Raw genomic sequence first — 18,679 nt, forward strand, 5'->3', positions numbered from 1 at the left:
ATCTTTATGCATAGATCTAAATATGAAAAAACCCGAGGCAGTTTCACTGGTCTCTTATATCTAGGTCAGGTGAGTCAGTCAGTGGAAGGAAATCATCTGTTGACCATTATTGATTGATATCAGATAATCGAGATAGCTAAAGCAAAGAAGGGGGTACAACTGGTGCTCATGGTGATACCTATTTCTTGCCTAAATGTCCTATCTCCAAATCTCCAAATTTCACACACATGTTATCTACAGGGAAGTCCGGTATTCCACATATTGTTTCCTCTGTTAACTTCAGAAGACAAATGTTTTCATTTTTTCTAGGGTTAGCCGGGTGGGACAGTGATGTACAAAGTTAAAATATCAAACGTTTTGACATAATTGCTACCTTCAAAGAATCGGAAGTAGCCGATTCAAATTTATCAAATTAACTATACATCTTCTAAGATTGATTTATGTATGTTATTTGTAACTTATCAGGGTACACGGCGTACATAATTCAAAATTAACGTATCTTTTTTTAGTTTCACCGTTTACATGCCGCCGTCGTATGGCAGGAAAACATATGTATGGTGTCAGGCAACAAACAGCTGGTGGGTGCTGCCGGTAGGGCAGGACATGCTTCACTTTTTCGCGAACATCTGGTGGCAGGCATCACTGATATCAGTGATCCATTCGTGTATTTTTCACCGCTATTTTGCCTTTTACACACAATGAAAGCTGTTTCGCCGGATGATCGAGGCAGCTTTCTTATTGTTTGCTAGGTCGATCTATTTCCATTTGTCTGTGTCCCTATTTAATCAAACTGCATTCCTGTCCTGTTGAAAGGCCGTCAATCCACTGCCTCTACGTACTTTACACTGAGAGAGATTCATATCGTCATTAAAAAATTTAAAGGCATTTGAACCAGATACGGCTAAAGCTACACCCCAAGCTATTTGTTTGAACAACGTAAGAGTCGAGATAAGCGACTGACATATGCAGAGTTCATGTAACGCCCTTGTCCCACACGGGTATATTAACTTCCTGGTTACAGTACAATATGGCGTCTGTGGGAAGCACAGGGCCTGTGTGCCTTTCGTGGATGTTATTGGTTTTCATTCTCGCCTACCTTTGTAATTGTTTTGTCATCACTGAGAAACTAAGTAAGTATACCTCGTTGTGTGTTCATATCTGCTCATGTCCTGACACTGCTTTGTTATTCGGGTGTACAAGAAGCACAGGTAAAAACATGACGTGAATCATGATTATGCTTTGCTTTATAACAACATGGATCATTTGATTTTTTCACCACTGTCCCGCACGACAAACTTTCTTCCTTGATCAATGAAGCGTATGTCACTAAGCGTGGAGATCCTTGACATAGCCTCATCACTAGCAAATCAAATGTCCTCTGAAGTTTACTTTCAAAACAATATATGAAGTGGCCAAGAAGTTTAACTTAAGGAACAGGTCCTTTGATATTCTGGGGTGGTGATGATAGTGGTGGTTGGGGGTGGTTTGTGAGGTGAGATGGGGTGATATGGTGGTGGGGAGTTCCTGGGATTTAAAAAAGAATTAGAATAAACCAGTGAAACCGCCTCATCTATTTCATATTCATATTCATGAATAAGTCAGTGAGTATTATTACGCCGCACTAGCAATATTCCAGCAAGACCACGACAGGGAACACCAGATATGGGCTGTACACATTTACGAATGTGGGGAATCGAACCCAGGTTTTCGGCGTGATGAGCAAGCGCTTAGCCGCTAGGCTACCCAACCACGAATAAGGATTCACAAAAAACACTCCACAAAACCGTATGACAAGACTTCAACTTTCCAATAGTCAATTTTCCCTTAAAAGTCAAACAATATTCCAGATGGAAGGTAAAATCGACCATGCTTTTTCTTCGAAGATTTCAAAGAGCATCAAACCACTCAAACGCTGTTTGATCAGGGAAACAGCATAATTTCAGGCAGTTTTATTCAGTAAAATGCATGATCATGCATACGCATTTTATGTCGAATATTCGATAAGGAACCTATTGCTTTCTGGATGTTATAGCCTGCAACCAGTACTTAATAGCCTTTATATTAGTCATATATACAAACTGTAAAGGCACTGTTCCAAATTCCCCAAGGACCATGTTATTAAAAGTTGATCTGTCAACCATTAAACAAAATTGTAAATCTTTAATATGTACAGCTTTAATTGTATTTCAATATGTGGTGCCCCATTTTTCAGACTCATTACATTGAATAGGTGTTTTCATACAATCAATTATCCTAAATATAAGTGGACAACTGGTATTACCAAATTAGGTTATTATTGACAGAATATATTGGCCGTATTTGCTTGCGATACAAGACAGATCTGAGCTTTGCTCAGGATCTAAGGGGTGAATACATGTCCTAGGTATTTATATACAGATACTGTCTCTATAGGAATACCATCATAAAACCACTTTTCATATAACCTTTAAGGGGCCAACAATTCTCAACACAATAATCCTAGTGTTATTCAGATATATTTTCATACCAGTATTTTTGAACTCCGCTGCCCCGACAGTGGCAAAGGACGAAGGAGCTTCTTCCCCGGAAGTTGATACCATGTCCGTACGAATGGCGGTTGGAGATAGCCCTTTCAGTTGAGAGTTACTTGATGACAGCGCGGTAGCGAGTTTCATACATTTTCATCAACATAAAATACCTAGTCACTTTGATACCTGTAGAAATCTACTCTCTGGGTGTGAATTTGACCAAAATGTAGCCTGTACGCATGTGAAATTGTGTACTTAATACGTGTATACTATCAAAGGTGTACTCTACATCCTTAGTAGTTAGGCTCAGAACAGGAAGCGATTGTTGTTCAATCGCGCTGGTAGATTTTAGGGTTCCAGCACTGTTCAAGACTGAACACAGGCTCCCCTTAGACTACTGTTGGAAACCTTTTCATGCAGCAGTGAATAGTTACCCCGAAGGATAAGATTTATTGTGAATGCAACACTTGCAGTCAACGTGGGATAGGTACACCCAAGGTGGTTGAGAATGCGAGAGAAATAATATGGGTTTATGATATTTCGTGAGCCTTGATGGTCCTCCTGAGCATAGGCTCATAATTATCATCAGTTTGTACAAATGTAGTTGACGACTTCTTAGAAACGTAGGTAGAACAGGCCTGCCAAATAAAACCAGCAGAGAGCAACGAAACGAGGGAATACGTACACACAGACACGTAAATTACAAACAAGACACAATCTCCATAAATTTTGCATCGTAGTGATTAGAAGCCGCCACATTTTCACTGCGTTTTCACTCGGTTTGTTGCGACCTGAGTTATTTATTTGTGTTTGGTTCCATTGAAACGTGCAGCCAATTCGCTGAGGCTACTGAGGACAAATAAACCAGACCTTTTGTAGGCTGTATTTAGTCCGCATGGGTCACCCGTGCCCGATGCACTGCTGCTGATGCATGCGCGCCAGTTCCATCGCGAGTACAAAACTCGTGGGTTCCTAAACAAGCATTTTATTAAAATAGATATAGTATAATACTATGCAAAACAAGTAGGGGATATTTTGTTTTGAGGTAAAGCTACTGGAAAAGTCAACAATGTCTGACAATGAAAGTAATTTATTTATGTTGCAAGAATATTTCCGTAGAAATCAAGCCCCCAAACACAACATTGTGACAGTTATGAAGCACGTGACCTCGGACGGCACGTGCAAGGATTGGTATGCCAGATTGTCACTCAGACTCGGTTGTGAGCAGACTCATATTGTATTCTTGAAACCAAACGCTCAAATATTTAATCATTAAGGAAAACAACAGCATTGATCATGCGACGTTTGCAACGTGCTGAAAGTCTACGTGCCCCATGCACGTTGCAGGTGGGCTCACGTGACAGTATTGTTGCCCAAACGTTGCATGATGGCAGTAAGAAATGGTTGCAAACTGCCACTCAGTTACAGGAACCGTTGGTATAACAGTACATACATGGAAGGTGCGAAATTGTCTGCACAGATGCGTGCACCATTTCCACGTGTCATCCTACAACTTACTGCAGGTCTTTTGAATCAGAGGCGTCAGTGGCTTAGGGAGCGTCATCACTAAGATTTGTAGATCTTGGCATTAGGTGATTGCCTACTCCGCAGCAGATATGATCATATCATTTCCGTTCGCCGAAACCATATAGATCGGAATATATGATGTCTACTATCCCCAACTTTTTTTTGCAAAGAATAAACTATGGAGCCCTGAATAAAGATATTCGTGTATATGTTTCCCCTAATTGATTTTTAGGGGTTATTTTTCATTAAAAAAGGTTATCTACTTACTCTATCATGAACTGCGTAATAGGTAACATAATGTAACACAACATAATACATGTCATCTTCTAAGCATTTAGAGACTAATAATTGAAAATACACGTGCTCAAACCATACGATGCGTCTTTAAACACCGCTGCTGCGTTTTCCGACATAATATATACTCATATACAGTAATCATTCACTTGACTTGAGTGTCAAAACAAAAATAGTTCCGTCAATATTCCAACTGGGTGTTGATTGAAATGGGGGTTCAGATAAATTCACAGAAATAATAATTAATCATTGTTTAAACAACTGTATGGCGTCACCAATATGTTTAAATGCTAAATGTATACGCTAATAGTTCGTGCTGGAGACCCTGTTCTTTCATATTCTTTCACTCCTGACTCATTTCATTTCATTCATGACATAAAAAGTATTCAAAACATAAAACTTAAACACAAAACATAAATCGACACCAACATCGTATTAAGTCCTTGTGTCCTAATTATATTAGACAAAGTACGCGATGTTATATTATTTAAAATTAGATATGGAGATGAGAAAAGGTATTAAAAACTTATCATTTAGGTATGAATCGCTCAAGTTCTTTGTGGTCTAGCCTAAACAAGGGGCGGTCGGGTAGCCTAGTGGTTAAAGCGTTCGATTCCCGACATGGGTACAATGTGTGAAGCTCATTTCTGGTGTCCACCGCCGTTATATTGCTGGAATATTGCTAAAAGCGGCGTAAAACCATACTCACTCACTCACCTGGGTTCGATTCCCGACATGGGTACAATGTGTGAAGCCCATTTCCGGTGTCCCCCGCCGTGATATTGCTGGAATACTGCTAAAAGCGGCGTAAAACCATACTCACTCACTCACCCTAAACGATAGATATAAGTGGACTGAAAGAAACGGCTGTAAATGCTTCATATGTATACGCGAGCTTAACATGGTGGTATGTATTGTTGTTGTGTTGCAGCCTTCTGGCTGGACCCTGATGTCAATGAAGACATAATACATGCAGACTATCACGTAGAGAGGACGAAAGGTAGAAGCTGGTGGGATGCAGCAGAGTCGGGGTGTTCACAGTTCGGTGGGAACCTGTACATACCGCAGTCACAAAACCTGCCTGAAGACGTCATTCAAAATATGGAATATATAACCTATTACTGGATCGGAGCAGTGAAATATCCTGTCTGGATTTGGACAGGTAAGAATTAGTGAATACTTAATTGTAGATCAATCACTTTCATATAATAGGAACCACTGCACAATGTACGTGTTGCTTGTTGGTTAGAGTACTTGTGTTAGTCACTATTTCATACTAGTCATTGACTCATCATCAATATTCTTTTAACGGATTGCAAGTCACTGGTATTAATTGCCTGCGTATTGAATATATTACCTGATTTGTTTGCTGATAAATACATGGAAGATTATGGGCTTATTTTCTCTAAAGGGGTTGAGGTGTGTGAAAGATATTTCTCTAATGCAATCTATATGCATATTAGGCAATGTATATCTTGCACACCAGCAAATGGAAATCTTCACCTTTCTCTAACTAGCCTCTTCAGGCCATACGTGGCCGATAATGCCTCCCGTGACCTCAACGTTACAGACAGACAAATGTAACGTTTTCGCCACTCAGAGTCTCAAGTCTCAGAGTTCAACATACATTATTAAGTTGAACATGTTACCACATTCAAACTCTTTTCAGTTGCATTCTTTTGTCAACAATTAATGTACTCTCACTCCTTCAGATGATAGCACACACTCCAATGCAATGCACCTACATAAGTCAAAGTTTACATTTGTTTTCGTTTCAGCCGACCAATCGAATTTGTACACTTATGAAGGCTATTTACCCTTGACTACATTAAGGCCGAATTCGAGCCTGGAGGGAAATTCAGCAGTAACCTGTCATCAGTTTTGCAGCAGGGAAACAAGACTTGGTCTTCGGGTGAGTGTTGAACTCTGGCTTGAGCAAAGTCATTAGTCTTAAAGCTATTTATTTTGAAGCACTAAATGCTAAAAGTCATTGAAAACATTACCAATACTCAACTTCATATCAGCTGCGAAGCAAACACTCTTAGTCCACTGCAAAGAAGAAAGTGGCATTAAAGTCGGTTCCTTCTGCTGTAATTCTTGAGATGTGCACAATGTCAACTATTTTACAAACTTAACGCTCATTGGCGTCCTATATGGTTTGGTTTGTTTGTTTGTTGTTTCACGCCACACTCAGAAATGTTTTACTATATGTAAATAGTGGGCTGCAAATAATCGAGTCCGAGCAAGAAAAAAAAAAGATTAATATCGTATCCGCGCTCTCGGGGTACGAGCCTAACCACCCGATCCATTAAGTCGCCTCTTTGGTTCATTCCCTTAAAGCATACCTGGCGAGGGGTGTAAAAACAAATGACCAGGCAGGCTTCTTGATTCGTTAACGTCGGAGAAAAGAGGCAATGTGTTGTTACAAACAATAGGGTAAATTGAAATTGAGAAGCGGAAATTAAGAAATAAATCATGATTCAAGCATATTTGTATTCCACAATAGCGTAAGAAAACATATGATATTTTGCTTAATGACAAATGCGAACTTCATATCATCGATTCGCCTCTGCAGATCTGCGTATTTTTTCTTCTTTGGAGCCGACTTTGTCTTGCATTCCGCAACATCCTTATCTCATTTGTGTTCTGCTCGGATGCAGGGAATCGCATCATCCCGCTTTATCAACTAAACTTTGGATCTGGGTTACAAGACAGTTATTGGAACAAATATCTAACTCCTAGCAAGACACCTCTTCCAATACTAAGAGCGACAAAACCCTTTCAATATTCATAAGAAATCTCTGCCAAAAGTCGACAATATCATGAACATGTGTTTATGAATCGGTATCAAATAGTGAAGATACCAGGTGAGCGTTTGCCGCCCCATTGGTGGCGTAAAATCAGCACAACATAAATACACTCACGTAAAATGTACGGCGATTGTGTCAGATATTGATGTTTTCTTGTTAGGCCTAGTAAATGTAGTTGGACCTGTGGCTTGGACATGTGGACATGATGACTTGTGGAAGGAGGGATAAAAATGATGTCCGATGCAATTCCCTATTTTGACCTGTACCATATATTTCCGTGGTTCTTTCAGGTGAACAATTGACTTTGCATGTGTTTGTGATGGGTGCCATCTGTGTGGCAGGATACGCTCACCTATTCGTTAACACCTGTTATCATCACTATGTGGTAGTGATTCATAAACGTATGATCATATAGTATAGTCGGAATCGTCTCATCGACGCTGATTTTAGCGGACATTTGTTATGAATGTGGAGACCGCCTCCGTGGTCTTGTGATGGAGCGTCTGTCCGGATTAACGGAAGGTCGGAGTTTCGATCCCCGGCCGCGTCATACCAAAAGACGTTAAAAGATGGTACTTGTTGTTACTCTGCCTGACGCTTGGCATTAAGGGGCTAAAACAAGGACTGGTCATCTCGGCGTACGCATAGTCGCCTCTTAGGATAAGCATTGGTTGCTGAAGACCAATTCTAATCCGAATCTTCACTGGTTGCAGGTGCTACGATATGCGAGATGTCTCTGGGCGGTTAATTCTTTCTGTTGTTGGTTTAAGTAATAACACCGCAGTGATGTGGTCATTTCAGACCATTCAAAGTTTAATCAGCTATGAGATACGATACACACTGTGTCATATGTTCATGAATATTTGTCTTTAACATTTAACTACTTTAGGTCTGAAAATTCTGCTTCCTACTTTCCATTTTACATTTCCGCTGATTTGGAAGATTTTTCTTAACACCATATATAACACTTCTTATGTGATGCAAATCTTACTGACGCTGCAGTACACCTCAAGCCAAACATTCACATGCATCTATTTCTATCAATATAAATGTTATAAGGCATTTCGACACGTATGTTAAGATCTCAGTTTCAATATTTCCTTTTCATAGAAAAGTATTAACTTCTCTTTTGGATAATACAAATCTTTCTCTGTATTTTTTACGACATATATCTTTTGGTCAAACCGTCTCAATGAAGATATATCTGGTTGTCCTCACTTCTGAAGGAGTTAAACAAGAATTCTACAGGTCCGATGATGCATCGATATCTGCACTTCCGGTCTTCCCTGGCGACTTTGACCCTGAATACAGAATATCTATTAGCGCTATGGAATATATGAAAGATATTGTTTATTTCTATCCTCATTTCAAACTTCTTAATATGTCATGTTATGTTTTCAATATAGTTCGTCCATGCCACTTAAAGAGGATCATAAGAATGTTAAATTTTGGAAGGCTAAATACAAACTCATCGTTTGACACGTTCCTGACATGTGATTTAATGCAATACTTTAAGGTGTTTTTCCCATGTTCAATAATATACAGTTTGCACATCGAGCCCCTCAACATAGCTTGACCGCCGCCGTGGTCTAGTGGTAGAGCGTCCGCTCGGAGAGCGGAAGGTCAGGAGTTCGATCCCTGGCCGCGTCATACCAAAAGACGTTAAAAGATAGTACTTGTTGTTACCCTGTCTGGCGCTCGGCATTAAGGGGCTAAAACAAGGACTGGTCGACTCGGAGTCAGTATACTGTGTCTGAGTGAGGTATTCATGTTAAACTGCGGCATGGTATCTCAGTGAGCTAGCACTATAACTCGGCATCAGTCCGGACTAGTACAAGCAGCCACACACACACGTGCATGCACGTCGCTATATAAGTGCAATAATCTTGGACGCGACGTTAAACCCAATTTCACCTCACCTCACCTTAACATAACTATATATTTCATAGTGAACATATTTGAAATGGAAAGAGCTACTTTGGATGCCACAAAACCACATTTTAAAAAGGCATTCATGAAACACATATCAAGTTGGTATTACTTTTGAGTGGGTATGGTTTTTCGCCTTTTTTATGCCATATGCCAGCAATATCTCCACAGGGGTAGCCAAATCTAGAAATGGACTTTATCCATTGTTCCAATATGGAGAATACTACCTGGGGTTTTGGCGTACGGTACCAAATAAACATAGCACTTCTTTGTCTCGCATCTTCTTTACAAGGGAAGTGACTGCTACTGTCTGGGAAATCTCCTGAATGGCGTGCAGTCTGGTCACTCTGGAGTGCGATGTCCAGGAAATTATGACGAATACTGCGGTGATGAACATGGGATTTCTGTGTACAAACAAGGTGATCACTAACGTTAAAGACAACTGTTTGGAAACAATATAAATATTGGATTTGTATTTTATACCACAACGTCACTGTCAGAGAGTAAGTAACCGATATGGGTGTTACGGCAACATTATACAACCTACGAGATTGTAAGACTAACTAACTTACATCATCTTAGGGTAGATAGGATATAGACACCACAGTTTTCGTGTGATATGATGGTGACACATTGCTGTCACGTCCAGGGGAACTATATGTCTATAGAACTGCTTTCGGCAAGGACAAGTTGCATGTGCCTTCGGGTATTCTTGGGATAGATTATTACATTGTGTTTAGTGTCAACCATTTGTTTAGAAAACCGCTGTTAATTAATGTCATTTAACGCGTCCTACCAGAGAGCAAGAACTGTCATTCGTTTGACTCAACACACACGCAAAATTCTATTCATACTGTCGAACATTCTTGACTTCAAATACAAGGTACAACTTTTTCTGCTATAGGAAGTAGCCATAAAGACTTGGATGATTATAGAAAATAAAACTACATCGTAATTCTTTCTTTTTCAGAAAACAGTGTTATTCCAAGTTCAGATAGTAAATGTGGTTTTATCAGTGTGAGCAAAACAAGGCCAGATATTTCCAACCCATATTCTTACACGTCTGGCCGTACCACTTACTATCCTATACTGGCCTTGGATGACAAGTGTGATACTACCAGGGGATCGGCTTGTGAGAAGAACATTACCAGACACATTGGTAAGTTTCCTCAGCTTCAACATCCCTATGTGTAACTATATAGTCACGTTTACTTATGGTATCAGTTGGATGTCAGTTTATGGAATGGACATTTTGTGTTTGTAAAGCTAAATAATCTGGAATTAAAAAAGACGTAAATGTTTGTAAACGTTAAAATTACCTTCTTTTATCATAGTTATTATAGAGCTTAGACGTGTCCATATGTTATTTACTTTATCTGCCCTGTTTGTGTTATGTCAAATTAGGAGATGCGCCAACTGAAGATTCGATACCTCGTATTTTAATTAGAAATTGAGCTCTTTAATTCATCACAGGTTGTCGATACATCGATAGCGGTATTAGGAAGGTTTATGTGTGAAAAGACATATTGATTTTGACGACTCGGATGGAATTATGACATATGAGAGTCGAGTATTCTTCAGTGTCATGGTAGAATCTATTCTAAATACCTTGTTGTTTTACTTTCATGATTTTAATATATAGTTTGTTCTCGTCGCTATATGACTATTTTTAGTCTGTCTTACAGACCCTGATACAAATATATATCAAATACAGCCCATGCAAGTCTATCATGTTTGGCAAGTCTAGATTACTGCAGTATCAGGAAATGAAGAGAGTCACTGGGCTCCCTTTTATTATAGTTTTTTTAAGATAACTGAACAACTGTTTTTTTTCTGTACGATATGTTCATTTCAGGGACTAGATGTTAGTCTAGACTATTGCCGATGCGACCCGATTGTAGCTCACTCATTGTTATACATCTAAATGAGTTTGGGCATTTGCAAGACCAAAGTGCAAGCTTGGATACCCTAATATCTCTTTAACTGTTGTACACATTATATTAACACATATGTTTTTCATAATGATTAAATACCAATCAACAACAATGCTATATTTGATTTAACAGATGGGACCAGGGGTACATGGACATGGACATTTGGGTGGACATGGACATGGACATGGACCTGCAGTGGAAATGTTTGCATAAGAAACACATATAGTACATTTAACGAATCCAATCAGAAGTGTGACTTGGTAAAGGTAACACTTAGAGACATCGAATATCTCTCTCAGGCAATGGTGACACTGTTCTCGACTCGGAATACACACACTTACTGGATTGGTCTGAAAAGGAATTCTGTAAAGAAATGGAATAATGGTAAGTGTCACGCCATATGATAAAATCATTTTCTGGCATGTGAGCTAAAATTTGGATGGAGGTGCCACAAGGTTACCACTTTGGTAAAACTTTGGTAAAAAGAAAGTATAGATCGACTTGGACTGATAATAAAAAAAAGAGCAGACAATTTCAAGTTTAATAATTCATATGGTACATCAAGCCAAAGGACAATTTCATGGTGAATTAAAATAATGCAATCAAACACATGTTGGTCCCTTTGGGCACTTTTCACAAAAACAGAAGATGATAGACTAACAACAACGCTGCCATAGCACCACGGTACTGGCATCAAAATCTTGGGTGACCTCCTCGGGCTTCAAGATAAGGAACACAACGCCTCACAAATAACGTAAACCTCTCTATGACGTCACTGGGTATACGGTCCCACTGCTCAAATAATGCACGTGATAGCTGTTGTGCGTTGTTCGGCAGATGTAGACGTTGTCTTATCGGTCACAGATGAACCAAGGTATGTTCTGCTGAGGGGCCAGGTGAGCATGACGGCTATGGCAACACGAGTAAAGTTGTTTACTGCTGCTGATAAAGTCCTGGATTGTAGAATGGCAACCCGTATAACGTTAAAAATGTCCACAGATGATGTCTTCATTTCACCACAAATCCCACCCGACACCATGACGACACATCTTCCAAAAGGGTGAATCTCTTGGAAGCACCCTGGATGCACTCGTTCCCCTCTCCGTCGATACATCTGCATCCGACCAAGTTGAAACTTCTCTCGCCACTTAAGAGCACCCTTGCCCAATCACGTTGGGCTGAACGTCGAGACCACTGATGTCTATTTGTCCGATGTTGATAGTTATGGCCGTACCACGGTTGGGTCTCTAGGCCCGAATTCCTTAAACAGGCAATCGTCTTGACGTCCCAGTCCCGTCGACGTCAATGGCGTCACAGTCAGGAAGCGGTTGCGCAGATATTCCCCATCAGCACCACTCCAAGACTACAATGTGTGAAGCCCATTTCTGGAAAATTGCAAAAAGTGGCGTAAAACCATACTCTCTCACTCCCATTTTGAGCAGTGATCACACCAGTTGCTTTATATACGCTCTATGTATTATCATATTGTGCTATTATAGAAAATACTGTTTCGCCAAATATACTTTTCTCTCATAAAATGCATGGACTTCAAACAGTCAGTTGATGTTGAGTGTGTTAGGGCAAATGTTTTCAACCTGCGTTCGATTTCCTTTAACCATGGTTTTGAAACCTATTCACAATCTCGCAATGTATACTTTCTTTTGAACGGGAGTTTAATTAAAACTGACGTCCGTTACGAGCGAATTATCTTTTTGAACCCAAGACCAGTGAGTCCCATTAAATAACGGTTTCTTATCATGTCAGGAAGAATTCGAGTATTCCATTTCAGAAAACATTTATCAGGTAAATTAATCCATGAATTAATTTTGAGAATTACCTATACTTACGGAACAATCCTCAATACTTTTCACTGTAAGGACTGTTAATAATATGCCTCCCCGCTTATATGAATTGGGAATTGCTTTAAATAAACTTATATTATTAAGAAAATGTCAGATTACAACAACATTGTTCCGTCAGGTAGTGATATGCTGCTCACTGCCGACGACTACTTCGATGTTGATGCTGTTCTACCTAAATGCCTGGCGGTATCGAAAACGTACAGCAACAGAGTACGGTTCTACTGGATCAAGTGTCAGAACAAACTCCAATCTATTTGTGAAAAAGGTAATCGGTGTTTTAATTTCTACCTTTATTTACACTGTGATATCTGTTTATTCCAGACACAGTTAGAATTACTATTGCTACACGTCAAAACATATATAGAACTTTCCGGCTGAATCCAAATTGCTACTAACTTGTCTGTATCTGGTAATTCTTCTGTATTATTTGTTTCATTTGAACGTTTACTTTCAAACATGGCTGTATATGATACGTATATTTATACTACGGTGACATTAAGAACAATAAAACCACCAACAAGGAGGCCAACACAATCCAGTAATGAGCAGTGCATAGTGGAATCTAAACATTTATGAAAAACTTACTATATGTTATATTTTATTAACATTTATTAAACCATGGTACCTTTTTCGTTGACAGTGCATTACTAATTGAATCGTCAGTTAAAAACACCACTTAGCAATGACGGAACTTCTTTTTTCTCCTATCATTTATCTTCATGAAAAATGTATGTCACCAGCTGGATACGAGTGAGTGGTTGGGTTTAACGCCGCTTTGAACAGTATTCCATTTATATCACGGCGTGTCAGCTTAATGTGACAGGAAAGCCCGAAGTGATGCAGGTCTCAGACGTTTACCACTTCGGTGAAACCCACGAGCACGGGTATGGTGCTGACAAACCTAGAGACATACTCGTGGCGAACTGGGATTTGAAGTGGGTTTCTAGCATGCCCAGGGACGCAACTCTGCACAGCGAATCGCGGCGCGTTAAACGACTGGGTCACCCGTGCCCCCAGCTGGATTCGAACCCGCGAAGTCCGCACCAAAGGCTGAGGTAGCCTTCTGCTACGGCGACGTGTTAGAATTTGTATGAAATTAACAACTAAATATTTACATACATAAAAACTAGTAGTTTATCCGTTCACGAACTGTGAACGAACTTTTAAGCAGTACGTTTTATGTTACTCAATGCATTGCACCTAAGTGTGATTTAAAAGGTTTTCGTTCAACGAAACAAACAGATAGAAAATATATTACTATTGTCTTGATCAGGGCTATGTTTGCTCATAATAGGCCCATCGACATGAGCAAGAAATATTTAGATGATTGATAAATGAATGCTATTCTTGCCCTGCGACACGCATTTCATAACCAAAGTCGGCAAAGTGCGAGGTGCACGTGCGAAGGCTGCTCGGGGAACATATTTCACGTGCATTACGCAGGACAGACTTTCACAGTGTTTTCACAGTTCCTGAATATCTTTCAAAATATCTTCAACAAAACAATATTTTTAAAGATGTTCAGATGCTATGGATGTTGGCCATGTTTTAAATAGGTTAAACCAATCGGATTCCGATGTTTAATCGTTGGAAATGGTCAAGTCCGTCGGGTTTAACTTACTATTTCAATGATTAAACATCGGATTCTCATGGTCTAACTTTTACTCAACAATTAAGTATATGTTATACAAATTTCAGGATTCTTGAAAACAATGTATATTTATCCTTCAGTGAAAGTAAGAACTACAAAACCACCAACTCGGATGTCGACACATTCCACCAATACGCCTACACAGCTACACATTGAACCTTTGTCAACATCAGACGTTGTGCATCCCTCTTCCACTCACAGGACCACAACAAAGAAATCAAAACTGGAAGGTGCGGCCGACTCTGAACGACACTCGAGCAACGGCAATGTTGGTAAAGGTTACTTGGTATCATTGCAATATATCTGGGATGATAAGAACTTGGATGTAAATCTCTCTGTCATCAATGACAGGAAGTATGTTAGATCTATAACAGTAACAAGTCCCCCTTCAATGACAGAAAGCATATAAGATCTATAACAGTAACAACCTATAAGACTAATGTATTGTAAATGGTGGTCATTTGTGAGTGAGTAATTAGACACCACCAATATAGACTCCACACTACTTCCGTTGTCAGAGAAGTGTTCGGGTCTAACGAAGGTGAAAGAGAAGCGTTCATTACATCATATATACTTTTTCAGGTATCTATGTTGGTTGTTCCATTGCTGCAGTGGTTATTGGTGTTTCTCTCTTTCTACTCCTTATATCATACAGGTATGCAAACAGTCGTTAACTGGTAAATTGATTGTACTTTAAGAACTGAAAGTTGTCATCAGCTATACATAGTTTCAAATTGTATTTAATTTTTTTTGTGAAAGTTACGACTTTTCCATTGGACGAATATACTCGCTATGGCCCATCGTAGTGTACATCTGAACTATCGTCTCCATCCGTGACTAAACTGACTGACAGTCTACAGCAATCTATGAATTTGCCTTAGTTTTAATTTACTCATTTATATAATCACCTTTCCTTGGTCAGCGTGTTGATGAATTATGACTAACACTTGTAATCAGCACTTGTTCATGAGCAACTTGTAAATATCTCCCGTCATTGTGTTTATGTCACAGTGACTGACTTACTTAGGTACTTCTATACATATGTGTCTCATCTAATGATGATATTATTTAAAAAAATATGATGTAACCAAACTTCAAAAGATATGACGGTGGAACAATTGGACATACATTCGCCCATGTCCCCTCTCATTTTGTGGAACTATTTGTTGTATGGCTGTCAGTGTAAACATGAAGTTTACGTGAAACTGTGTATACATCCTTCAAGGTGTAAAAGGTGATATAGAATTGACATTCACAGACATTGAGTTCATTGCAGAAGGAACCTTCACAGAGTGAGGGCCAAACACTGTATGAATTTAGTCGCACGCTCTGACGTTCATATAGTTTGTCTATCACCCCAGGAAGGTTCATACTCGAAAGAACTGATGAAATGAAAGTCAATTCTTTAACAAACGTAGTGTTAGGTCGATTTCAACAAATTTATATTGTATCATCATAATTTTTATTCAAGTGTTCATTATAATGCATTCTAATTTTATCGCTGTATATAAGGTCATAAACATTTCTCAGAGCTCTGATGTATTATCAGCAATTATCTGACTACGTACATTGATTTCTAAGATGCAAATGATACGGTAGGTGTGCAGATTTTGCATGTAAAATGTATATTCTCAACTTAAGACAGAGGCGTCTGTGCTTCAACGACAAACGGTCTGTTCCAACCAGCCACAACGTTCACTTCAATGCTGCTGTGGACAATGCCACGTACTCAGAAGCTGCTGCTCCACCAGGAGAACCAGACGGTCTTGACATGCATGTGTCCTCTGACAGTTCTCCATATTACTCTGTCGTGCCTGTAGCCAGAGTGACACCAAACAACCACGCCCATAGGTCGTCACGACAGGACCCCGAGATAGAGAAACAGAGAGATTACTATAACATTAAGCCTGTGGAAAATAGTGATGCCGTTTCAGGTTCTCAACAGCTGCCGGACAATGGTCATTATGTGGTTCCCAAAGTAGGCATGAGTAAAACAACAGGCAAGCACCCAGTGTCCAGAAAGCCTGTTGCACATTACCAGAATACAGATCAACCAGACTATGCTGTGCCTCGTGCCAGGGACGTTGAGGTTGATGGAACAAGAGATGATGACAACGCTGGCATCTATCATCTTGCTGGAGAGGTCGATCAGAAGGACAATGTATATACACTGTCCCGTGCCATAGACGAACATAGCAGAGATGCGACAATGCTGGAAGCTCCCTACAACACACTTGGGCAAGACATGACCCCGGGAAAGAAACTCACAGGGACTGGTACTTATGACCGATTGATTCATCCGTCTCAAACAGATGCTTGTGACCCAGTATCACGGGACACGCATGTGAAGATTGGTGACAACACTTACAGCCATATGGGACAGGGAGACCATGACGCTGACAATAATTACGACACCACACGACACCGACAACAACGACCAAGACTGGATGATTACAGTCATACAGATGTTCTTTACGCTGTATTAGAGGACGGTGAGGATGATGGAGAAGATGTTGATGACACCTACCATTTTATCAACGACACGAAGGAGGCCAATGCAACGCATGGAAAGGTTCAACCCGTCTATAGTAACACTGGAAACACTCATGATCAAGCTGTTGATGATGCTGATTATTACAATTTACCTTTCGTTACCGACGGGGGAAATGCCAACTCCTCAGAAGACCCTGCTTCACAAGGAGGCGACGATGTGTACAGTCTAGCAAGAACGGTCTCTGACGCATGAAGAACCACACCGAGTAGATCACTCACACAGAAAAGGGCGATGAAACGTTTATTCCATCAATCAAACATTTTAAGTTAATTTTAACATTTTAACTTTAATTAAGTTTTCAATTTTATTGTTTTAGGATAATGTTATTTGTTAAGAGGATTTAAATCCTGTATCATTATATACTTCAGAGTTTTCCTAAGTTGTGAAAAGTGATATTTTCCTTGCAGTGAACAAAAGACTTGGCATTTCACTCCAGTGAACGTAACACTTGATATTTCACCGCAGTGAACATAACACTTTGACTGAACTATTGCCATAGAAAAGTCAATTCACCGCAAATTGTCTCCCTTTATCGTCAATGTCTAGTCTGTACAGAAACTGTTGACTTCCTTTTAATTAATAGATGGTCATTTATTAAGTTAATGTCGCTTCTGCCGTTTGTTATTTTTCACCGAAAATGTTTTGTTATAAACTGTAAATTTCTCATTTAACTCGTCAATCGAGACTGTTCGTCACGCGAAGCGCGATTTTTGTTATTTTACTAGCGTGCATTCTCGTAGATTTCAAGAATATCTTTGTTTAAGTTGATTTTGTATTTAGTCAAATACCAATGTACGATGAAGAATTGCCATGACTTGTTACTTTTCTTTATATGTTTTAAGATTTTGCAAACCCGGAATTACTTTTCAAGTCTCAATTACAAGCGGTGGTGAAACATCCCTTCGTGTAAGGAAGGAATAATTTACATTTCAAAGTTTAACATTTGTAATTAAATAAATTAATTTTCCGGTGGACATCTACACTAAAAGAATATAATAATCAGGATATTCTATGTGTCTCATCAAATATGCTCTACATAGTTTATGTTTATTTCATAGCCACGGGATGCGACGCTTCACGTATACGCAACTGCGAACAGTAAGCATTCAGGGACTTGTTTGAGAAGTCCCAATCGAATATTCGGAAGTGCTATCGAGCACGAGTCGATGTACTGTGTATGTTTAAGACTGTACTCATGTATGTACGATGTTGCAATGGAAGCACCCACATGAAGAACTATACATTAAAATTAAACCTAATGAATGTAATTATTATGATACATTATAACCTTGTTAATCCGGACGGTACGCTTCTTAGTGAATCGTTCGTATTAAGAAATATGCTGATTAATCCTCGGTTACACAGTAGTGTCCCTCTAATTCTATATAGTCGTTAACAACAGTAATGGTCAGGAAGGCGGGGTACCTGGAATGTATAGTTTCTTGACATAGACACGATTATTTACAGACCCCGTGATATAGCCTGAATAGTGCTGGATGCGGCGTAAAGTAGCATTCACTCACACACTCAATACCATGAAGATTCCGGGGTAGAATATGTCTTCAACAACCCATGCTTTCTGTAAAAGGTGACTCTGCTTGTCGTTAAAGG

General features: G+C 39.5%; 1 protein-coding gene across 1 annotated transcript; it reads left to right on the plus strand.

Moving 5' to 3' along the window:
- Positions 1 to 1,027: 1,027 nt before the first annotated feature.
- LOC139443283 (uncharacterized) lies at positions 1,028 to 18,679 on the plus strand. The gene is made up of 10 exons (XM_071224255.1): positions 1,028 to 1,130; positions 5,260 to 5,490; positions 6,107 to 6,240; positions 9,360 to 9,486; positions 10,038 to 10,226; positions 11,134 to 11,385; positions 12,982 to 13,128; positions 14,595 to 14,786; positions 15,097 to 15,169; positions 16,156 to 18,679. Exons 1-10 carry the CDS (start codon positions 1,028 to 1,030, stop codon positions 17,258 to 17,260), a joined length of 2,553 nt encoding a protein of 850 aa, XP_071080356.1. The 3' UTR covers positions 17,261 to 18,679.

Source organism: Haliotis cracherodii, unplaced genomic scaffold (assembly GCF_022045235.1).
Source record: "Haliotis cracherodii isolate W230 unplaced genomic scaffold, xgHalCrac1.p SCAF_5, whole genome shotgun sequence".
NCBI lineage: Eukaryota > Metazoa > Mollusca > Gastropoda > Lepetellida > Haliotidae > Haliotis > Haliotis cracherodii.